We start from the raw sequence: 25,162 nt of genomic DNA, 5'->3' as shown, positions 1-25,162 counted from the left end.
TGCAATGCAACTGAAAATCATCGACGAAGGAGTAATGTGTGTGGTGAAACTTTCATGAGTGACAGCAAAGTGCGGCTATGGAGCAGGAATTTTGAAGCAGATGTTCATGATGCAGATGGTTAGGGAAGAATGCGAGTGTCAGATGATCTTGTTCAGCGAGTAGATCAGGAGATTTGAGAAAAATGCACTGCACCCCTCAGCATGAAGAAATCGAATGACAGCACGCACTTCACATTTGGCGGGAGACTCTATTGTCCTAGGCATATTTACGTGCTCACTGCGTACTCAGAAATGACCAGTACGATGTGACATGGTCAAAAGGCATACTAGAGAGACTGCGCAACACATCTGCACAAGGCTTCATCGGATTCTCACTGTAGTTTTAATTTCGCGACCAATCGGAGGTTGAAAAAAAAAATTGCCCTCATATGTCAACGCATGGTTTATGGGTCTCTCATACAAATTAAGACCATCGAAGAGGAGTTTTTACTCTCCGGTACTTAAGCTCCAGTGTGGGAGGCGCGCGCATAATTCTCAACCTTGCAAGTAGCCTGCAAGTGTTCGACCTGGCAAGCATCAGTCATCAGTCTGAATCTCAGCTGTTAACATGGTGAGACAGTTATCATTGCAATGCTGTATTTTTGTGTTTAAAAGTTCTGGTTTCATCTTTCTGGTCGTGTGAACAGTCCATAACTCTTGCTATTGGTGTGCAGAAAATCCTAACGGTGTTTATGAAGTCCCTCGTTATGATAGGAAGATTGGTCCCTGGTGTGCTGTTAGTGCAAGACAAATAATTGGGTCTATTTTTTTTGAGATGACAGTGAATGCAGAGAAGTACCAAGATGACATTTTGATGCCGTTCTTTCATGAATGAAAGGAGGAAGAAAAATTGGGTGGGTGGTTTTAACAAGATTCAGACCCTGGTCATACAGCAGAAGATTCCCTTCTTACAATCTCAGAAGTGTTTGCAGACACAATGATCAGTGCTGGTCTACGTATTTCCTCTGTCCTTATCCAGATCTAACAGTGTGTGATTTTATCTCGTGGGGTAAACTGAAAGAAAAGATAGATGTATTGAACAAATCCCCACACATTGGAGGAACTAAAAGAAAGCATTACAGTGGCAGAACTCACATACGTCAGCCAGAATGTGGTTACCAGATACAATGCCAGTATAACCCAGGAAGGACACTTGCAGCATCTTTTATAAGGTAAGATTTCATATAAGATTGTATACACGTTTAAAGCAGTACGGCGGCCCGCGACGTTAAATTCGGCTGAGACAGCTGCCATAGTGCAGAGAACAAACACTGTGCGCTCGGTCTTAGTTTATATAAGAGACCCTGTATCATTCTATCCATTCAAGGACAAATACTCTCCCCACCTTCATTCCAAGGAACATCTGTTTATTTTTTAACACTTACCAATCATGAGGTTTACTTTTTTTTTCTATTTACCTGAAAACATCTCTTTTGAGTGTAGACTCGTTTAATTTAAAACTGTTAAGTTCTTCAGTCTGACAAACCTAATTTTGAATAAATCAATTCATAAACTACCTGAAAAAGACAAACATATGGTAACAGAATTATACCTGGGGAAAAAAAAATCAACTTAATTAAAATACGGTGGTCCTCGTAGATTTTCAGAAAACTTATGACTCTGTGGACAGAGACACTCTTTTCTCCATACTATGGGAACTTGGTTTGGATGGGAAGACCCTACGATTAGTTCAAGCCACTCTGAGGAACATGACGTCCAAGGTCAGGTTCAGAGGTGAACTATCCGAAAGCTTTCGAATCAGAACAGAAATTAGACAGGGTGATGGTCTCTCCTGCATTCCCTTCAACTGCATCCTTGAAACAATCATTAGGGAATGGAGAACGATGCTACCATCGGGAGCTGGCCTGAAGCTTGGGTACAAGACAGACAACCTCACTGTCCCATGCCTAGCCTCTACTGGCGAACAACATGGAGGAGGCTACCTACAACTTACAGAGTCTTTATTGTGTAGCGGTTAAGACTGGTTTCAAGATCAGCAACCAGAAGACTGAATTTATAACCAATATCAAGGAAGCCCCTTCTACAATTTCTCTCACAGACACTACCATACGGAAAGTACCTGCGGTTAAGTACTTGGGAGAATAGATCTCTGCGAATCAGAACAAGAACCTAGCCATAGATGCCAGATGTACCAAAATAAACTAAATTATTCTACACACCGTGGAAGCTTCACCTCTAAGTCTGAAAGGGTTTAGCACTCCTGTCGTAGTATCTATTCATCTAAGTGCCTCTCCAAGAATCTTGAACTCAGACACTACAACTTGGTCATCAAACCATCTGTTCTGTAAGCTTCTGAGTACCTTGTAATGGTCAGGAAGGGCCCACTCGAAAAGATGGAGTTAAAAGAGAGGAAGATCCTGAGGAGGATATTAGGACCAATCAAAGAGGAAGGGAGGCATTTACAGAATCCACCACAATGATAAACTGTATGAAGACCAGGAGGACATCGTCACGTCTATAAGGAAAAGACGCCTGACCTTTTATAGACACTTCGCCCATCTGGATTCCGAAAGACTCACCAACAGGATATTCACAGTAGCAGGAAGAGGCAAGGCTTCTGCGAACAAATGGATCACGTCAGTTATGTCGGATATGGAACAACTAGATGTCCCACTGTGACAAACTCATGACCGACTAGTGTTCCGTCAAGCTGTCTGACAGTGAGTTTTCTCAATGTCCCTTACTACAGGAACTAAGTGGACGGAGGAGAGAAAGCTGGCTAATACTCAGCAAATGAAGGAGTATTGGAAAAAGAAGAAGAAGAAGAAAGCAACAACTTTACCGAAGAGTAGGTACGAGCCCCGTAGTCCTCAGTAGGCCTAACGACAAAGATGGAGAAGAAGGAGAAGAAGGAGAAGAAGAAGGACATGTTTCCTTCTTGAATGAACATCATCAGATTCTATCAATTCACACTAAAAAATATTAAGAAATGTATAAACATTTATGCTTTATTTCTGTTCACATTCTTAAAAACTTAAAATTTGGAACTTATCTTAATGAATTGAAATCGGCAGGCCTCATCGGAAAGAAGAAGAAGAAGTCCAAATGGACTGACCAGCCAGTTGACTCTTCCCAATGACAGTGTATCGGTATTGCAACAACTTGCATTAACAGAGCAAATTCAAAATTAAATACATATAAGCTCATTTTATCTTAAGATAAATAATGCAAAAATTATTATCTATTTGATGCTGTTACCGTATGGTAACCCTGGTTCTAGGGCAGCTATCCCTTGTGGATTCTGTCTCTCTCTGTGATCCCTTCGCCAGACCTCAGTTTAATGCCATATGTCAAAACCACCTTTTCTCTTTCTTTCTTTCTTTCTTTCTTTCTTTCTTTCTTTCTTTCTTTCCTTCCTTCTTCTTTGGTTATTGCCCATGCTTCGCTTCCATAAAGAGCTACACTCCACACAAAAGTCTTCAAAAACATTTTTCTAATAAGTATGTCTGTCCTCCATGAGATCAAATTTCTTCTCTCTTAATAAGGACCTTCCTTGCTTGAGCAAGTCTACAATTAAATATTTCGTTGCTGGGCAATTTGAAACACACGTCAGTGAATTCATGTGAAGTTGAAAGGTCTTTTTCAGTATATAAGAACATCCTAGCAGACAGACGGCATTCGATGACTGCAGACAATTTAGGAAATATTTAGTTATTAATTGTGCCTCCAAATAATATTTAGAGGTTGAATAACATCTGCACTTTTAACATTTTCCAGTTTTGTTTCCTTTTCTGTGTACAAGAATACATCAAATAAAGCTTAAATATAAAGTTAAATATTTTTATTTATTACATATTTAACTACATATTTTGCCAATTTTAGCTACATATTTATGTACATATTTCTCATTTTAATATTACATATAATCCAGGCTCTAGTTATAATGGAAGAATTTAAGTACTTCACGATTCTCGGGCAATACCTAGACTTTAGAGAATCCATGGCTAGAGCCCTGTGCGGATATACAAAATAACATCCACATCTGAACTTCCTTCATCCGCACCCGCGAATGGTTATCCGCATGCGCAAAAGTTTATCCACGGATATTATAAATATTTACCTACAGTAAATTACACCCAAGATATTGAAATAGATAGATCTGTTAATACAATAAGCCTGACACCTGGCACCAGAACTCCTACATTCACAGGTTTATGAGGGATTTTCTCTTGCGACAACTACCGACGTATTGACCTTTGTTCCTTTCTTCCACTAACTGCGGACAGGAGACAGTTAGGCTTAGGTCAGATTTACGGCTTTATGGTCTCGAGGCTCTATATATCACCATTCTCCCACACCAATGTCAAGGGTCCCTTAACTACAAGCAAAAGTAAGAGTACACCTGAGTGAAAATCAATAAACGTCATTATTTAAAAATTATCAGAGCCTCCGTGGCTCAGACGGCAGAGGGTCGGCCTCTCACCACTGGATACCGTGGTTCAAATCCTGGTCTCTCCATGTGAGATTTGTGATGGACAAAGGGGAGGCGGGGCAGATTTTTCTCCGGGTACTCCGGTTTTCCGTCATCTTTCATTCCAGCAACACTCTCCATTCTCATTTCATAGCATCTATCAGTCATTAATAAATCACTTTGGGAGTGGCGACCCCATCGTACTAATAGCCTATATCTGCTTCATTCATTCCATCCCTGACCCGGTCATTGACTGGAAAACAGGTTGTAGGTTTTCATTTTCATTTAAAAATTATCAGCAAAATTATCTGCACTGGCATACAGTTTTTATCCGCAAAGACACTAACTTCACGGATATCTGCATCCATGCAGGCCTCTATCCACGGCCTTCTGATATCATTCTCAGCAGGCATTCTGAGGAACGTATATCAAGTGCTGTGTTTACATTGGGAAGGCACAAAATGGCCTCGCGAAACTCAAGGAGTTTGAGCAGTTCTGAAGATGATTGTATTTCTGAACTTGATTCTGGAAATGAGTATTGTGGTACCCATTTTTTCTGTAACACCTACGCAAGAAAACCAGCCCTTCATCCAGGCGATTGCTTTGAAAAGTACCATACTATAAAAGAGAACAAGTGAATAGACACATGGACATTGGTAATTCTGCACATTCAGTGTTTGTGTAATCATGTAATGTCTTTTATTTGTTTACTTTTTTTTTTAGTTGCTTTACACTGCATGAACACTGGCAGGTCTTATGGTTGCAGGTTATAAACTTCATTTTCCTTGTCCGTATTGAAGATCTACTTGTGATACAATTCCTTTAGGTTTGCCAATTGCCACCTTTATTGTATTGAAAAGGTGGCAATTGGCAAACCTAAAGGAATTGTATCACAAGGTCTTATGGTGACGAGACAGGAAAGGGCTAGGAATGGAAAGGAACCGGCCGTGGCCTTAATTAAGGTACAGCTCCAGCATTTGCCTGGTGTAAAGTTGAGAAACCACGGAAAACCATCTTCAGGGCTGCCGACAGTGGGGTTCGAACCCACTGTCTCCCGAATACTGGCCACACTTAAGCAACTAACCAAACCAAACCCCATGGCTTACAGCTCCAGCATTTGCCTGGTGTAAAGTTGAGAAACCACGGAAAACCATCTTCAGGGCTGCCGACAGTGGGGTTCGAACCCACTGTCTCCCGAATACTGGCCACACTTAAGCAACTAACCAAACCAAACCCCATGGCACTACAGCCCTTGAAGGGCCTTGGCCTACCAAGCGACCGCTGCTCAGCCCTAAGGCCTGCAGATTACGAGGTGTCGTGTGGTTAGCACAACGAATCCTCTCGGTCGTTATTCTGGGCGTTCGAGACCGGGGCCACTATCTCACCGTCAGATAGCTCCTCAATTCTAATCACGTAGGCTGAGTGGAGCTCGAACCAGCCCTCAGGTCCAGGTAAAAATCCCTGACCTGGCCGGGAATTGAACCCGGGGCCTCCGGGTAAGAGGCAGGCATGCTACCCCTACACCACGGGGCCGGCACACTTAAGCGACTGCAGCTATCAAACTCAGTTAATGTCTTTTATTCCAGCTTGAGTTTTGTAAATAAATTGTTTTAGCCCTAAGAAAAGATAGCAGCAGTATAACCATACAATTCCAGAAAAATAAATACAAGTAGAGATAGGTGACCAACTAAACAAATCTGAATGCTAAGGGTTAAGATAATTTCCAAATTTCAATTTTTTAGGAGGTGGTGGCAGTGATTATTGTTTTAAGAGGAAGTGCAACTAGGCAACCAACCTCTATTGACAATAATCAGAGAGAAAAAATGGAAGGGATCCGTCATTTAGAAAGATGAAGGTGTCGGCCAAAGGAGGACAATGGCTACGAAGGGCGTGAAAATAAAAGACTCCCTAGGCCTCGCAACCTAATAGCGTCGCGCTCAGAAAAGAACAAGTGTTGACCAAGGGAGGTCGGATAGGACAGATGAAAGTGAGGAGCCTGGCACTAGTAAGTGGAAGCAATGCCATGACTCAGCTAAGGGCCCTGTGGTTGCCAACCCACACTCCCATGTCAAGAGCCCCTGGGCCCCATTTTCTTGCCTTTTACAACTGGCAGGGTGGTAAGACCCCAACTAGAATAAGGTTCCAATGTATAGGACCCTCACCAGGATTACTTGATTCAAGAACTGGAAAAAAAAAAATAGCAGCTTGATTTGTTCTGGATGATTCCTGACAAAGAGTAGTGTTACAAAAATTTTGCAAAGTTTGCGCTGGGAAGACTAAGGAGAACGGAGACAAGCTGCTTGACTAAGTGGTATGTTGATTCCCATAGGGAACCCATGCGTCTTGGTGGGTGTGCTATTTATGAACTGATGAGCCCAACTTAACACATTAGGGCGAAACGCTGGCAACCAGGAATGAGTTAACTGGAAAATTTATTATGTCCAATAACGGACCATTTATATTGGTATTATAAGTGGTATGTTCCGAGATGTCAGTGGAGAGATGGCGTGGAATGACATTAGCAGACAAATAAGTTTGAGTGGTACCTTTAAAAGTATGGAAGATCACAATATGAAGATAAAGTTGGAATTCAAGAGGTCAAATTGGGGCAAATATTCGTTTAACTGAAGGGGAGTTAGGGATTGGAATAATTTACCAATTTCTTTGCAATAATTTAAGAAAAGGCTAGGAAAACAACAGATAGGGAATCTGCCACTTGGACGACTGCCCTAAATGCAGATCAGTAGTGACTGACTGACTGATTATTCTACCGTCCCCACCCACAGATGATCAAGTTATTAAGGATTTAAACAAAATGTTAACATAAATATTGAATATTTCTAAATATTTTTGAGTGTAATTTGATAGAATCTAATGATGTTCTTTCAAGAACAAAATCTGTCATTCTATTTTAATAATTTGTTTCCTTTTTCAGGTAGTCTATGATTTGCCAGACTGAGTGGCTCAGATGGTTGAGGCGCTAGTCTTGAACCCTAAAATATCTTCTTTTTAAACCACTTGAATCTAGAACTTATGTAAAAACTGTTAAAAAGGCGGAAATATATCGACGGTCTACTTGCTGTGAAGCAAAGGGAATTTCTTATGTTGTCATTAGACAAAATGGACCATATATTTCTTGAAAGAGGTTAAAAATTGTGTACACTATTGAAATGTCTGAAATCTGGAAGGAGAAGAAGAAAACAATATGAAACTATGAAATATGTGAAAATGGTCAAATTGTCATGTGTGGTTGGTTCTTAAGTGTCAATAAGATTCATAATGTGTAACCATTAGAGTTACAAAGAAAATACATGAGAGTTTCTTGCAGAAAATTTAATTTCATGCTTTTTCTTCTAATAAGGCCAATTGTTTATTCATTATTTTAGTTCATGTAGGGCAAAAATAGCCCACATTTGGGCTGTAAAATCCTCCACTAGTTTGAAATGGAGAAATACAGTAGAAACCGTTTATCGTGAGATCACTTTTGACAACGTGTTCGATATAACGGTGAAAACTAACAGTCCTGTCTAAATTCTATATAGGCCCTAAACACAGTTTTTTTTTTAAAAATCACTTATTACGTGACACATTATAATTATAATTATAAAACAGCATATTTTTATCACATTTTCAGAGAAATGTATCGACTATAACGTCCAATGTTGATTTTTTTTCGTGACGCGTTTGGGGATTGCTGACAGCAATGCAATTTTCAAACTCTTGTCTTCAGTAGATTGTAGATTTCTATTTGTTTTACGTCACACCAACACAGATAGGTCTTATGGCGACGATGGGACAGGAAAGGGCTACGACTGGGAAGAAAGCGGCCGTGGCCTTAATTAAGGTACAGCCCCAGCATTTGCCTGGTGTGAAAATGAGAAACCACGGAAAACCATCTTCAGGGCTGCCGACAGTTGGGTTTGAACCCACTATCTCTCGAATACCGGATATTGGCTGCACTTAAGCGACTGCAGCTATCAAGCTCGGTGATTGTAGATTTCAAATCACTCTGTCCATTAAATAGTCAAGGCAAGCATCGCTGTGAAGATGTCGCAAAAGAAAGGGAACATCAGCATCGCGAAGGAATTGAGTGTATGGAAGAACAGAGAGAACTTTGCATTTATTAGCTAAGACAGTGTGCAACATTATTGATCAATTTACATTGTTGCTATTTCTTTTGCCGAAGTATTTTTGATGTCATCGTCATCATCATCATCATCATCATTTCCCTTTATCCAGCTGTAGCCGGGTAGGGGCAAATATGGTTCCTCTCCACTTTCTTCGGTCTTTCCACCACTTCTCCTCCAACACTGTGTCCCAGTCCAGGTTTCTTCCTATAATACTGCATTGGATTGTATCCTTCCATGTCAATCGTGGTCGTCCACGACCTCTCCTTCCTTGGATTTGCATTTCCATCACCTTTTTTGGCATTCTTTCATCACTCATTCGCTTTATGTGCCCAAACCATCTTAGTCGGCTCTTCTCTATTCTATCATTCATCTTTTCCACTCCAATTTCTTCCCAGATTTTCTCATTCCTTCTTTTGTCTTTTCTACTCTTCTGTATCATACTCCTCAAGAATTTCATTTCGGCTGCCTGTATTCAACTCTCATCCTTTTTTGTCATTGTCCAAGTTTCTGCTCCGTAAGTTGTTATGGTACGTAATACATCTTGTACATAGTATCCTTTGCTTCCATTGGCACATCTCTGTCCCATAACATGTTTCTTACACTATGATAAAAACAAGTTCCAGCTTGAATCCTCTTATTAATCTCACCATCCAGTCGAGCATTCTCCATTAATTCACTCCCCAGGTAATTGAACGTTTCCACTACTTCGGGGGGCTTGTCTGTCCTTTCCCTTCTTTCTCCCCTCTAGTCATAACAAGAGGTTTACTCTTTTCTACACTTATTTTCAATCCACATTCTTTGATCTTCCCATTCACCACATTCAACTGTTCTTCAACCTTTCTGTCGTCTTCTCCCCAAATCACAATATCATCTGCAAATAACATCATGTTCATTTCTCTTCCTCCATATGCTGCTTTTGCTGTTCTCATGATGTCATCCATTACTATTGTAAACAGGACTGGTGATAGAACACTTCCCTGTCTCAGCCCACTAGTTATTTTGAACCAACTTGTCCTGCCAACTTGTGTTTGCACGCAACTACAACATTCCTTATACAATGCCATGATCATTTTTATTAATCCCTGTCCAATTCCTTTTTGCACCAGACTGTCCCAAACTTTAGTATTGGGGACACTGTCATATGCCTTTTCAATGTCAATGACTTCAACTTAAGTGCTTTTGGTTTATTACACAAAGACCGGACGGTCCACCTATTCAATACCGTAAGTTATATATTATAATTATTTATTTAATCATCAGCATCAATCACAATTGGAAAACACTTTATATGCGACTTACAGTCAACAATATTCGATATATCACACTGGCATGTCTTGGGTCACTGGATGCTACATTCCATATACATGAGTCCATTTAAACTTATGTCACTTGTACATATGACTCACTTGTTCTTGTAAGAAAACCTATGTTCTTGGTATATGATGTAAATATTCCACATTTAAGATAACACAGTAACACATAAAAAATATAAGCTTTCATTATATGACTTTTATGATGTCCTTTGGTGTGGCTCAACCTTCCTCCAGAATAGGTGTACTAGTTAGACAATAACAGAAATATATAATAAGGTTCAAAACATAGTTTTGATATATAATGAGTGTAGCAAACAAACATTTTACACTCGGTGATCACTTCTGTTGCTTTCCACATCTTTTGTGAAACATTTGCAAATTTTGTTTCCGGGTTTGAACATTTGTAGCAGGAACACGGAGGCCTCACTTGGTAATTCCATTCTTTCCTAAAACACATGGAATACACTCTTCAATCAACAGAAGTGCCCCTTCTTCCTCAGAACTTGCAGACACTCTGTTTCAGAATTATGATCACTTTCGTAAACCTCATCTGTTTCATTACCATCACTTTCGGTGTTCAAGTCCACTGACTCCACTGTTTCACCCAACCACAAAATTTTGTGATTAGTGCATGCCTTTGTAACTTGTATAAATTCACTAACGACAGTCACAATATATACGTTGACTTATTACAATGCACGAAATATGAATAGCACTGTTACTCGCTACTGAGCTCAGTGCTCTCCAAACATACACTGTCATGCCTAATAATGGATTGAGGGTCTTGATTTTCAAAGATAATGGAAATAACTGACACTTCCCCTTCCTAACAATCTATCTGAAAGTTATATGGAGTTTCAAAAGTACATGTGTTGTAACATTCCAACAACAAGCAATATACTACAAAGGTGAGCGCCGCACTCACCATGCGAGTATTTGTGGGTTAATGGAAAGTAAATAATTACAAACCCATTGTAAACACCTGTGTGATAACAAACAGAACAACAATGTCTGAGTTCAAGCCCTTGGAAGTTGGTACTTGGGATAAATGAAAATTCCTCTGAAATGGAGCGAGTCAAGTTGAATAATGAATAATATAAATAAAATTGTTTATTTCCATGTTTGTGTCGCTTCATAGTTATAAAAGAAAAAACATATTCTATGCACAATGTTATCATAAAAACTGTTTTAAATTCTTGTTATGAGAACAAACCCATGCAAGGTTTACAAACACGAACAGCCCATCAATGTCCATGCACTTGTACGTGAGCTCGAACTCCTCTCTTCTCGACAAAGCTGCGCCCACAAGTATGACAGCTGTAAGGCCTTTCTCCGGTGTGAACGGAGCGGATGTGAGCCTGTAACTGTCGACTTGAACGGAAACAGGTCTCCTCGTCACATTTATCGCACTTGTGCGGCTTCTCTTTTGTATGTGTCCTAAGATGGACTCTAAGACAACTATGGTTTACGAAGTCTTTATCACACAAAGTACACTGAAAAGTTCTTTTATTGGTGTGCCACTCGCGATGGCGCTTAAGATAATACGCTGTCAAAAATGCTTTCCCGCACACTTCACACTTGTAGACTTTTTCTCCTACGTGCCGCTGCATGTGCAACCTTAGTTCTGTGCTTCTGAGGAATCGTTTTTCACAGATTGTACACTGTAGGGGCCTCCCAGTCTTGTGTCTCCTGGCGATGTGGTCAGAGAGTCCCGCCAGGCTCCTGAATGTCAAACCGCAGGTACTGCAGATATGTGGTCGTTCTCCTTTATGTATATTCAGGTGGAGAGGAAAGCCATATCTGTTGAAACTCTTCCCACAAAACTCACATAAAACTGGATCATGAGTCTCCATGTGTCTCCTGAACTTCTGTAATGTTGGATAACTCCTCATGCACACATCGCACTTGAATGGTTTCACACAGCAATCGTGAGCTCTCAGTTGCTGGCGGGTGTAGAATGATTCCCCACAACGTTCACATAAGATGTCCTTGTTCAGCAAGGAGGCAGTGTCGACACATATCCTTACATCCTCTGTACCACTGCCACCTGTGAACATCCCCAAAGAATATTTGTGAGATGTTCAGTCATTAGCAACGCAGACTAGAATTAAGCTTCAGAGTTGAGACAGGTTTAAGACAGGGAAGTGTATTGTCTCCCTTACTCTTTATCATCATGGATAGAATTCTACATAATATCAAGGAGAAGATGACGGGCGAGCAAGTAAAGTCTATGCTCTTTGCTGATGACATTGTAGTTTGGGGAGATAATGAAGAGGAAGTACGGACACAAGTTGATTTATGGAATGAGGAGATAAGAAATTTAGGAATGAAGATTAGTGCGTCAAAATGCGAGACTCTGATCATGACGAGAGGTAACAGAAAATCCAGGGGAGTGATAAAAACAGGAAATGAACCTCTTTAAAGTAGTGACAATTTTTAAATATTTGGACAGCATAATATCACAAGATGAAAATTTGGATGGAGAAATTAATTTAAGAACACAGCAGTCCGCAAGTTTCTACCAGTGTGTGAGACATTGTATGGAACAAAGATGTGCCAATGAAGTGCAAGAAGGTTTTATACTCGTCCTATTTTAAACCTATACTGACCTATGCTTCAGCAGCCTGGACGACTAAGCGGAACCAAAGTAAGATACAGGCAGCTGAAAAGAGGTTCTTGAGGAGCATACAGGGAAAGACAAGATGAGATAGAATATGAAATGAGGAAATAAGGAGAAGCATGGGAGTGTGTAAACTTCAAGAAGAGTGTGATATAGCAAAGCTGAAATGGTTTGGACACATGATGAGAAAGCCAAGAGAGAGAATATTAAAGAGAACATTCATGGAAACAGAGACTGCAAACAGGCCTAGGGGACGGCCTAGAATGAGATGGAGAAGTTGTGTTTTGGATTGTATTGCAAATAGAGGAGTCAATAGCAATAAAGTACTGGAAGAGGAGTGGTAGAAAGATTGAGTAAGGTGGAGGGCTTTGGTACACTACCCTAGCCAGAGAGAATCTGGAAAAGGGACTGGATGAAGAAGAAAGAAATAGTACTTATTTACAGTAGTTTGATGCTTTCACAGCCCATAATTGTAGAGATGATAATCAGTTTTTGGGCTTTTGTTGCGTCAAGAAAACAAATTTATATTCATTACATATTGCAGAAAACTTTGCTCCGTGTCTTCAGAAGAATATCTCGCCTGTTCATGAGGACAACTTCTGTAATAATGAAGGATTAATTTAAGAATACTTAACCATTGGACTATAGTAAGGAGTACTCTCGTTCGTTGCACTTTAATTTAACAATTTTTTTTTTTTTTTACTTATATCTCCTACCACATTCGTTCTTTAACCTATTCAACACCAAACCCATATATCTACGTTACTGAATGCCGTGCCTCGCCCGCCAAACCCGTATATTTACATTTTAGTGCAGTGTGTACGTCACCGATCTCATAAATGAACGGGATATAGTGTCACGCTTTGAAATTCCGTAGAAATGCTCAAAGAAGTTCTGTATGGCAGATATACCACTTCATTTCATGTGTTTTGAGAGCGATCTGATGTTATTTCCGCTTCGTTGGAGTGGTACACATCTTTCCCGCTAACATGTAGCCATCATGGCGTCTTGAAGTATAGGATTTAATTCTTGTTGACGAAGAAATTGAATGTTTCCTCATAAGTGGTGATGCTGGAGAGCTATATTTTGATAATGAAGATGAAGAATATATAGGGGGCGATACTGAACTACAAGAAAGTGTGACACAAAGTAGTAATGATGAATCTCATGTGGAATTGTCACCCCTCCTCAGATAAATTCTTGTTTCCCCAAATGTTAATGATTTTGATAATACCAGTTCTTGGATCAAAAATTTTGTATTATATTTCAGTAATAGTATCATTGAGTGGAGTAGCCGTACGTGTTAACATGCTATGACTATGGAGCCAAGCTCTGCATTCGGCACGTGATTGGGTTCGAACCCCACCGTCAGCTGTCCTGAGAATTTTTTTGTGGTTTCCCTTTTGCACTCCCAAGCAAATGCCAGGACAGTTCCTATTCATAAGCCACAGCCAATTCCCTCCACTTCCTTAACCAGTTTCATTCACCGTCATTCATTTCATATTCATTATCTTCTCAACTGAGGTTGGCATCAGGAAGGGCATCGGACCGTAAAAAAAAGCCGTAAAATTAATCTCATTTCATCCCCGACCGCGTATTGGGCTGCGGGGCTAAGGGAAAGATCTGCATTCCATTAACAGTATCAGTAAAAATTTATCTGTAAAAGTGCTTCTTCCTTTAAAAAACGCCCAGAGGGTTCGCCTGGTCATCAAAACTCAGCAGTGAAAAGGTTAATTTGTCTGATGACCTTGGTGTTTAGTACACAACGCACATACGATTGAACAAGAAGCATCTTAATTGTACTTAAGATAGCATCATCACTTCCCACTTTGAAGGCTAGCGCACAGTGAGCCATCTGGTGACGAACTAATAAGAGTACCACTTACAACAGTCCAACGGTAAAGTATTCTTAAATTCAAACCGTTGTTATTAGAGAAGTCTTCCCCGTGAACAGACGAGATATTCTTCTGAAGATGTGGAGCAAAGTTCTCTGGGAAATGTAAGGAATTTCAACTTGTTTTCTTGATGCAACAAAAGCTTATTAATATTTTTCAACTATTATCAAAAAAAAAAAAAAAAATAGAGGAAAAGAAATTGCAAAAACTCCTTCAAATGAGGTGGTGGTGGTGGTGGTGGTGGTGGTGGTGGTGGTGGTGGTGGTGGTGGTGATTATTGTTTTAAGAGGAAGTACAAGTAGGCAATTATCCTCTATATAACACTACTCACAAGGAAAGTATTTGGGCTCGAACAAACATATTTGTATGAAATTTTGGTTACCGTACCATTACGTACCGCTCAATATGCTGGTAAGTGTAGTTTTTTCTGCAAGACTTTGCAAATGTGCTATAGGTGTCATATGTCGTATGTGCTGAAACCTCTGACGTGATAATCAACGTATATGTTTTCTAGTGAGTTGTCAGCAAACACCAAGATGACACTTTCGACTTTCAGCTTCTTATCAGAAGGTTGGAATTCACTTTTGCGGCTTCCATCGCCTCTTCTCGAACGTGCCGTATCACTACCACTTGCAGGGAGGTGTTCGTCATTATCATCACTAGCATCATAATTATGTTACCGCTGATGCTTTCACGACCCGTACTTATAGACATGATATAGGCTCTTTGGCCTTATGGCGTGTCAAAAAAATAAGGTGAAATTTTTTACGTTTCGCAAAGAACTGTGCTCCGCGTCTTCAGAAGAAAATCTGACTGTTCACAAGGAAGTGATTGTCTCGTACATTTTTACCTTACGAACTATAATAATGGAGATATTTGCAAATTTAACCCTTTCGCACTCAGCCTACATGCAAGGGTTTGCTCGAAGAAGCTCAAACTAATTTCTGTGATTTTCCAACCAAATTACAAAAAATCAGCACGCAAACAGTTAAACACATATTAAAATAAAATGAATCACACTAATACAGGAAACTATGGGCATTTCAGAAATGAATATACCTTAGATGTATTATTATTGGTAAAGCCAAAAAATATATTATTAAACTTTGAAAATAAATTATGCCCCTACAGTGTACAATCTTCTGAAATGTGCTAATATAACTTTTTGTGTAAATAAAGTATAAATTGAAATAACTATTTTGCTAGATGCTCCTTTTTCTCCTTTTAAACCACGCCAACCTGGGCTACACAGTTTTGCCAGAAAATTTAGGGATACACTATAATTTGAACATATGCAACCCTGTCCCTATATTACGAAGGCGGATCGAATATAAACAGGAATTTGAATGTACCGCTGCTGTTAGTAATAATTCTGAGGTGGGGCTTTGTCAGCATGTTGGTGGGAGTGTCTCGAGAAACGGTTTGCGTGCGGGAAGGATGGTGGAGAGCTGGGCTGTTTCGGTACGCCATGAGTATGCAAGAGGTGCACAAATCTGTTGTGCAACATATCATTATCAAATTTCTCACAAAAGAGGGCACCAAACCTTCCGAAATTTTGAGACGGCTCCGCGCACAGTTTGGGGAAGAAACACTTTCGCAGATTCAAATGTATGAGTGAGCAAAAAATTTGTGGCAGTAAGAGTAGCTGTGGAAAATGAACCTCATGAAATGAGACCACGGACTTTCGCAGATTCAAGCGTATGAGTGAGCAAAAAATTTGTGGCAGGAAGAGTAGCTGTGGAAAATGAACCTCATGAAATGAGACCACGGACAAGCATCACTGCAGACAACATTGTTGCTATTCGTGACATTACTGGTGAAGATCGGCGAATAAAAATTTTGCAAATTATTTTAGCCATACGAATAAGTTACCATCACCTGAGACATCTCCTCAACCAGGAACAAAAGGCTTTATGCCAGGAAGTTTTTCAAAGACTCCTGCGTCGTTACGAGGAGGAAGGAGAGGATTTCTTGGGTCGTATTGTGACTTGTGATAAAACTTGGGTGCATCATTCATTAAACCCCAGAGTCAAAGCAAGCAAGCATGGAGTGGCGGCGAAGAGACGAACCAGGTCCGATTATGGCCAGAACGCGTCCATCTGCTGGAAAGGTGCTTGCAACCCTTTTCTGGGACTCCGTGGGCGTTTTGCTGGTGGATTTTCTTCACAAACAAAGAACAATTAATGCAGCCTCATACTGTCACCTTTTGGATGAAGCAAAAGTTGCGTATCACAACAAGCAACACTGGCAAACAATCCGAAACATCACTCATCTCCATGACAATGCAAGGCTTTAGCGCGGAAAAAACTGGAGGAAATTCACAGGACACCTCTTGAACAGCCTCCATACAGTCCAGGTTTATCGCCCTGTGAGTACCATTTGTTTGGACCACTCAAACAAGACCTAGGAGAACAGCGCTGCGATGATGATGCAAGTGTAGAAGAGTTCGTGCGCAAATGGCTCTGCACACGACCCTCTTCTTTCTATCAGGATGGCATCAAAAACTTACCAATCCGGTGAAAAAAATGTGCATCGTAGGCAGGACACTATGTAGAAATGTTATCTCTATAAGTGTATTTTTTTGGTTGATGCAATAAATTTTCTTTTAATTCCTATTTATATTTGATCATATCCGGCTTGCAGTAAGGAATTCATGATGATGCTGATGATCTGATCCACTACAACTAAGTTTTTATCTGTTAATTAACATTGGGAAAATAGTACTTTATTGGCGGTACTACCTGCGACTGTCTGGCCGAGGGTTGGGCGGCCGACACCAAACCCGACAAACTAGGGGAAGACCAACAGCTACGGGTGGAGTAGTTTCCCCCTAGAAGGTTTGATGAGACCCTTGTGTAGGAAATGACACATAAATTCATCAGCTGCTGCCTTGCAGTGAGGTAGGGGACTGCCAAAGGCTAAGGGAGAATACCCCTGGCAGAAAATCCCCAGCAGTGTTAGGCTTAGCAAGTCAACTGAAGGGTTATATCGATTGCTTTCAACTACAAAACGAGCCTCGGAACACAAAGAAATTACCGGACAGACACGTCTTCTCAAACATCTGCAACGTATGATGACCGTAAGGCTGATGTTCAAGTACGATGTTCTGAGAAGAAGCCCAAAAGAAAGAGTCCTAAACACAGAATTGGAACATTAAATATCCTGACCCTGACTGGCAGAAGCGAGGAGCTGATAGATATGATGGAAAGAAGGAACCTCTGTATTCTTGGCCTGAATGAGGCAAAGTGGAAGGGAAGAGGAACAAAAAAGCTAAGAAAAGGATACAAACTACATTGGAATGGAAATAAAACAGAAGCCAAAAATGGTGTAGGTTTTATATTATGAGAGGACATTGATGTCATCAGTGAGGTAATATATGTTAATGAAAGAATTATTAAGTTGAACATCTCTCTTAACAAGAGTGTGCTGACAGTAGTCCAGGTGTATGACCCACAGACTGGCTGTAACGAAGAGGAAAAAGAACAATTCCGAACTGATTTAGAAGAAGCTATAGAAAGAGAGGAAAATATAATAATGGGAGATCTAAATGCTCAAGTTGGATCAGACAGGCGTGGATATGAAAATGTACTAGGTCCACATGGTTATGGAGACAGGAACCCAGAAGGAGAAAGTCTTCTAGATCTATGTGTAAGGAATGGCTTGAGAATAACCAACAGTTGGTTTCAGAAGCAGCTAAGTCATAAACTAACAAGATACAGTTGGAATGGAGATACTAAAACTCTGATAGATTATTTTATATCTGACAATGAAGCAGGAAAGACCATATGTGATGTCAGAGTTATACCAAGTGAAAGCCTGGACAGTGACCACAGACTTCTCCTCGCAACAATAAAGCACATTGAAATTTATAGACCTCAGAAATACAGGAAACCAAAAATTAAGACATGGGAGCTAAAGAAGACAGAGAAACAAGTTGAATACACAAAAAAAGTGACCAATAAATTACCATCAGATGCATTACAAGAAGGCAACATCGAGTGGACTAGATTCAAAGAAAGCATTGTTGGAGCTGCATTAGAAGTTTGTGGTAAAACTAATAGCAAAATGAAGGGAAAAGAAACTCCTTGGTGGAACGATCGGGTGAAGATTGCTGTGAAAGTGAAAAATGAAACCAGGAAAGCCAGAGACAAAGAAATGCAAAAAGGAAGTCAAAGGAACGAATCTAGAGTAAACGAACTGCACCAGAAATACAGAGATCAGAAGTTACAAGTAAAGAAAATTGTGGCCGAAGAAAAACAGAAAGCTTGGACTGATTTCACAGATAAACTAGAGCAAGACAGCAAAGCTAATTCTAAACTACTTTACCGAACAATACGAAATATAAGAAGAGACAATGAATACATAACAGCAATAGAGGAACCAGATGGTAACATAGTTAGGGAGGAGACAGAAATAAGGAAGATCATGAAATCCTATTTTGATAATTTATACAACAGTACTGGGAAAGACTCCAATGATGTAACCACGCAGGTCAGTTTAAGCTGCAATGATGAGCCTGACCAAGAGAGTCCGCCAACATGGAAGGAAGTAGAGACGGCCCTTAATAGTATGCCCAAAGAAAGATCTACAGGATTTGATGAAGTCAGTGCAGATATGATCAAAGCAACTGGTGCAATAGGAATACAGTGGCTTCATAGAGTAATTAATGCAATATGGAAGGATAGGAAAGTTCCAGATGATTGGAAAAAGGGAATAATAATACCTCTCTTCAAAAAAGGAAGCCGGAAGAAATGTAGCAATTATAGAGGGATCACTTTATTATCTGATGGTTTGAAAATATTTGAGAAAATACTTGAAAAAAGGCTAAGGAAAATAATAGAACCACAACTACAGGAAGAACAATATGGATTCAGAGAACACCGATCAACTACCGATCTCATATTTGCACTTAGAATACTGTTAGAAAAGCATTGGGAGAAGGGCAAAGACTTAACACTAGTGTTTTTGGATCTCGAAAAAGCATTTGATAGTGTTCCAAGGAAGACTATATGGGAATGTTTAAGAAAGAAGAATGTACCCAAAGGGCTTATCCAGAAAGTTAAAATGCTTTACGAAGACTGCTGCAGTTGCGTACAGATAGGAAACGGTAATTCTGATTGGTTCCAAACCACTAAAGGAGTGCAACAAGGCAGTACCCTTTCACCATTACTTTTTATCACTGTCATGGATGAAGTCATGAAAGAAATTAAGCAGAAGAACAATATGGACATCAATGCATTTGCATTTGCAGATGATGTAGTAATTTGGGGAAATACAGAGAAGGAAGTCCAAGAGAGGCTGAACACCTGGAATGAACATTTGAAAGCACACGAATTAACAATAAATAAATCGAAAACTGTTACTATGTCTGTCAACAGGCAGAAGAAGAAAGGAAAAATAATGCTGGAAGGTACACAACTGGAAACAGTAGACCAATATAAATATCTTGGGTGCATCATTTCAAGTGATAACAGAATACAGCATGAGATTAACAACCGCATTCAAAAATCAGCTCAGTTTTACCATCAAGTTCGGAACCTCCTCTGGAACGAACAAGTTCCCTTAAGATCAAAGCAGATTCTATTCCAATCATACTTCACCCCCATAATAACATATGGCCTAGAAACCTGCACAACAACCCAACAAGTGGACAGCAAACTACAAGCCGCAGAAATGAAGTTCCTACGAACTATGGTACAGAAGACAAAAAGGGACAGGGTAAGGAATGAAAGAATAAGGGAGCAAGCTGGTGTGTACCCATCCCTGAATGAAAAAGTGACAAGGGCCCGTTTGAAATGGTTTGGCCATGTCAAACAAATGGACGATGGAAGGACAGCAAAACAATGGCTACACACAGTCGTGGCCGGAAAACGACCGGTAGGAAGACCTAGGAAGAGGTGGCTGGACCACGTGAAAGAGGACATAGGAACAAGAGGAATCAGCTGGGATGTCGTCTTGAGAGAAGAGTGGTACATGGACAGACAGAAGTGGAGAGTGCTCGTAAACCACACCCGGGCAACTGGAGTGGAAAACTGATGATGATGATGATGATGATTGGCGCAAATTAGGCTTTTCTACAACGATGGTTGCTCTTTCTAGAAAATGTTAGCCTTTTTAAGATATTTTGACATTTTCGCAACAAAATTCAAAATGGCTGAGAAACTAACTGTGAAGCAATTTTGAATCATTGCTGGATTGTTTTCAAAGTACTGTATTCTAAATCAGCAAGGATGAAATGTCCACTGAAATATTATTTTGCAAACGTCCGAGCATCTTGTGAGTTTTGAATTTACTAGAGAAAAGTGGTGGAAATCGCGGCATGAATTGTTTGATAAAACTGTTGAATTACCGGGCGAGTTGGCTGTGCGCGTGCGATTAGGGGCGTGCGGTTGTGAGCTTGCATCCAGGGGGATAGTGGGTTCGAGTCCCACTGTCGGCAGCCCTGAAGATGGTTTTCGGTGGTTTCCCATCTTCACACCAGGCAAATGCTGGGGCTGTACCTTAATTAAGGCCATGGCCGCTTCCTTCCAACTCCTAGGCCTTTCCTATCCCATCGTCACCATAAGACCTATCTGTTTGGTGCGACGTAAAGCCACTAGCAAAAAACAAAAAAAACAAAAAAAATGTCGAATGGAAGCATCTAGTGCACTTGGAACTTGTCTCACCTACAGACTGGATCCCAAGGAATTCTGCTGTACAAACAGCGGTGTGCTAGTTGCTTCCATTAAGAAGTTATATCAAACAACTTATGCAATGATTTCCCCCATCTCTATCCAGAAAAACCAAATTTGGATAATGTTCGGACATTTGTGAAGTAAATTTTTAAGGGCCATTTCATTCTTTCAAATTTAAAATATAATATGTTATAAATGATCGAGTAATAAATCAAAAATCAATCACAGTTAGTCACTCAGTTATTTTACATTATATTTCCAAAAAATTCATACATTTTCATTCGCTTAAAGCACTATAAAATTTTCTAAAATGAGCAACTATTGTTATAGAAACTCCTAGTTTGCAAAAAAAAAAAAAAAAAAAAAAAGTTTCCCCGATGTTAATTAACAGTCAAAACATTGTTATGTCACCTAAAGATATAAGGACAGGGTCGCATCTGTTCAAATTATAGTGTGTCCCTAAACTTTTTGGAAAAACTGTATTATGAGAAATTTTCACCTGTTATACCCTCCCCTATTTCTGAAGTTGAAAATTAGAAAGAAAAAACACGGGGTGTTACAGGCAAGTAAATACTGTATTTTTTATCTGCACTCGAGAACCATCTTTCCGCCTCCATTCCAGAAAAGAATAATCCTTCTTGAGATGGAATACGTCCATACTTTTGGAACTCCACTTAGGCTCATGTTTGTTACAAAAACATGAAAATTTTAAAATCAAAATAATTTTTGACAACACAGGTAATTACATGTAACTAATCTCATTATTAGACCCGTATTGAACTATGCTATGATATACTAACAATTTGTTGGTTATTTTGATCCACCTTTTCAATACAAATTACAGTCTGTGTTGCTAAGTTGTAATGTTACAACACTAATTTACCGGGACATGTTTCGCTTTTATTCATAAGCATCATCAGCCTATACTATTGCCTCAAGGTTTGTCATTTTTGGGTTGTTGTTACAAATTTCATTACATTGAATGTAAATCTGATTTCAGTGATAACAATATTTAAAACAAGAATAATATACACATTAAAAATTATGACAATATGATTTGAAATGTTGAAATGGATTAACTCTTAATTCTAAAACACATTGACGTCCAAAACACAGTTTTTAATTTGGCTAAAAATTGTTTGCAATGTTAAAATAAAATTGATTCAACTATAATTTGGCATTAAAATTTGAGTCATAAATATAAATATAAATATTGGATGTTAATATATAGGAGCCATAGTTTCTGAAGTGCGTTGGTTTCTAGATTACAGTAACATTTCAGTATTGAGAATTATAGTTAAGAATTGTGCTCTCTAAATAATGTTATTTAAAAAGACTGTAATTTTGCATTATGCGTGATTAGTCATGATGATAATCTAGAATTGAAGTCTTGAGTTCATTGGAAACGGCTTCTAGATTTGATGAGGCTTGCTGCTGCAGTTTGGCTATTTGATCAGAGGAAGTATTGACAATTTAATTCTTGTTTGTAGCGACCAGACTCTCCGTTGGAAGTTGATTGTTTTGATGTAAGTTATGGTTAAAAGGGGCTTCAATCCAAATTTTGAGTACTGGTATCTGATTATGTTTCTTTCGATTTATGGAATGGAAGAAGCTTCCCTTTGTCTGCTGCTACAGATTCTTGTGGGCCTTATTGTGTTACTGTGACTATTGTCTGTTGTGGCTCTACTCCTTGTCAAATCTAGAAGCCGTTTCCAACGAACTCAAGACTTCAATTCTAGATTATCATCATGACTAATCACGCATAATGCAAAATTACAGTCTTTTTAAATAACATTATTTAGAGAGCACAATTCTTAACTATAATTCTCAATACTGAAATGTTACTGTAATCTAGAAACCAACGCACTTCAGAAACTATGGCTCCTATATATTAACATCCAATATTTATATTTATATTTATGACTCAAATTTTAATGCCAAATTATAGTTGAATCAATTTTATTTTAACATTGCAAACAATTTTTAGCCAAATTAAAAACTGTGTTTTGGACGTCAATGTGTTTTAGAATTAAGAGTTAATCCATTTCAACATTTCAAATCATATTGTCATAATTTTTAATGTGTATATTATTCTTGTTTTAAATATTGTTATCACTGAAATCAGATTTACATTCAATGTAATGAAATTTGTAACAACAACCCAAAAATGACAAACCTTGAGGCAATAGTATAGGCTGATGATGCTTATGAATAAAAGCGAAACATGTCCCGGTAAATTAGTGTTGTAACATTACAACTTAGCAACACAGACTGTAATTTGTATTGAAAAGGTGGATCAAAATAACCAACAAATTGTTAGTATATCATAACACAGGTAATGTCAGATTTAATATATCATTTTAAAGGAGGAGGACCACAGTATCTAGCATTAACACATTTGAGACTCCCATATTTGAAATGCGCTCCCCTCCAGAAATTACGGATTTTTAATGGTTTTTGAAAATTTTTCAATACTAGGGAAACCAAACCAAACCAAACCAAACCAAACCAAACCCAATGGCACTACAGCCCTTGAAGGGCCTTGGCCTACCAAGTGACCGGTGCTCAGCCCGAAGGCCTGCAGATTATGAGGTGTAGTGTGGTCTGCACGACGAATCCTCTCGGCCGTTATACTTGGCTTTCTAGACCGGGGCCGCTATCGCACCGTCAGATAGCTCCTCAATTCTAATCACGTAGGTTGAGTGGACCTCGAACCAGCCCGCAGGTCCAGGTAAAAATCCCTGACCTGGCCGGGAATTGAACCTGGGGGCTCTGGGTAAGGGGCAGGCACGCTACCCCTAAACCACGGGGCCGGCAATACTAGGAAAAGCAAACTATATTTTTTTAAATTCTTTTTTGCAATCCGCTAACAACTCCCCACTGGACCGAATTTTATGAAAATGAATTCAGATGAAAGGTACTTATATGCAAATGAGTCAGTACTATTGTTTTCTTTATTTCAACCATCATTAGCATTAACATGCGCATATACGACAAGTACGCTTTCTGTCTAGAATCTATCAACAACTTCTACTAGGCCAAATTTAAGGTGGTTTGCTTTAAATTAAAGATACGTATCTCTACGTTCTACATCATTTTGTTGATAGTTATCACTTTAACATGAATTTTTCATTATTCAGACGAAGCTTTCCCTTGGCTTCAGGAAGCAGTTTCAATCAGTTCCAATAACTGACAACACGTGGTAATACTGTAGGTCATTCTGCGACTGTGAACAAATGGCACTACTACTGTTCTAGCGTGGTCTATATCAATGAGCTAGAATAACACAGAAAGGTGTAAGTGCTGCCTTGCTGAAGCTAACTGAACAAATGTCTGCCCTCTTTTCAGTGGTCACATAAGCAAGGGCACGGTCCTTGAATGAAGAAAAATGGTGAAAATATACATTACAGAACCAATGGTGCAAAACTGAAGACAGTTTGCCAAACGCGTAACAGTATTAAGCATTCCAACCAAGCGGAGGAGGGGTGGCCACAGTTCTACCGTGTGTCTATGCCTCTGTATTTCGGACACGAAGAGGGGCTGGTCCCCAACATTGGCTGTCCTGAGATTGGTTTTCCATTCTTGTGCACTAAGGCAAATGCCAGGTCAGTTCCTAGTAACTGTAATAACTTTGGAATATTTAGTGACATCACTCTCTCCTCTACACAAAAATGAGTTTAACTATCATAATAGCTTTTTTGCTAGTTGCTTTACGTTGCACCGACACAGATAGGTGTTATGGCGACGATGGGACAGGAAAGGCCTAGGAATGGGAAGGAAGCGGCCGTGGCCTTAATTAAGGTACAGCCCCAGCATTTACCTGGTGTGAAAATGGAAAACCACGGAAAACCATCTTCAGGATTGCCGACAATGGGGCTCGAACCCACTATCTCCCGGATGTCAGCTCACAGCTGTGCGCTCCTAACCGCATGGCCAACTCGCCCGGTACTACCATAATAGTGCGGCAACTTTTAAATATAAAATTATGAAGATAATACTGTAGGTTCTAACTAACCCCGTGGCACTATAGCCCTGAAGGGCCTTGGCCTACCAAGCGGA

At 39.6% G+C, this 25,162-nt stretch overlaps 1 protein-coding gene across 3 annotated transcripts in view; it reads right to left on the bottom strand.

Annotated features, from left to right (window-relative positions):
- Positions 1 to 25,162, bottom strand: part of LOC136885876 (gastrula zinc finger protein XlCGF57.1) — a 67,922-nt gene that overhangs the window by 12,993 nt on the left and 29,767 nt on the right. Inside the window, exon 5 of one of the 3 annotated variants that reach the window (XM_067158554.2) lies at positions 11,054 to 11,961. The exons of the other annotated variants lie outside the window; for them this stretch is intronic. Within the exon in view, the coding sequence (XP_067014655.2) occupies positions 11,159 to 11,961 (803 nt within the window). The 3' untranslated portion in view covers positions 11,054 to 11,158. Of the gene's footprint in view, positions 1 to 11,053; positions 11,962 to 25,162 lie in introns of those variants that run through there. 3 annotated transcript variants of the gene reach the window in all.

The sequence above is a fragment of the Anabrus simplex genome, chromosome X, assembly GCF_040414725.1.
Source record: "Anabrus simplex isolate iqAnaSimp1 chromosome X, ASM4041472v1, whole genome shotgun sequence".
NCBI classification, from domain to species: domain Eukaryota; kingdom Metazoa; phylum Arthropoda; class Insecta; order Orthoptera; family Tettigoniidae; genus Anabrus; species Anabrus simplex.
This window is presented reverse-complemented; position numbering and strand designations above follow the sequence as displayed.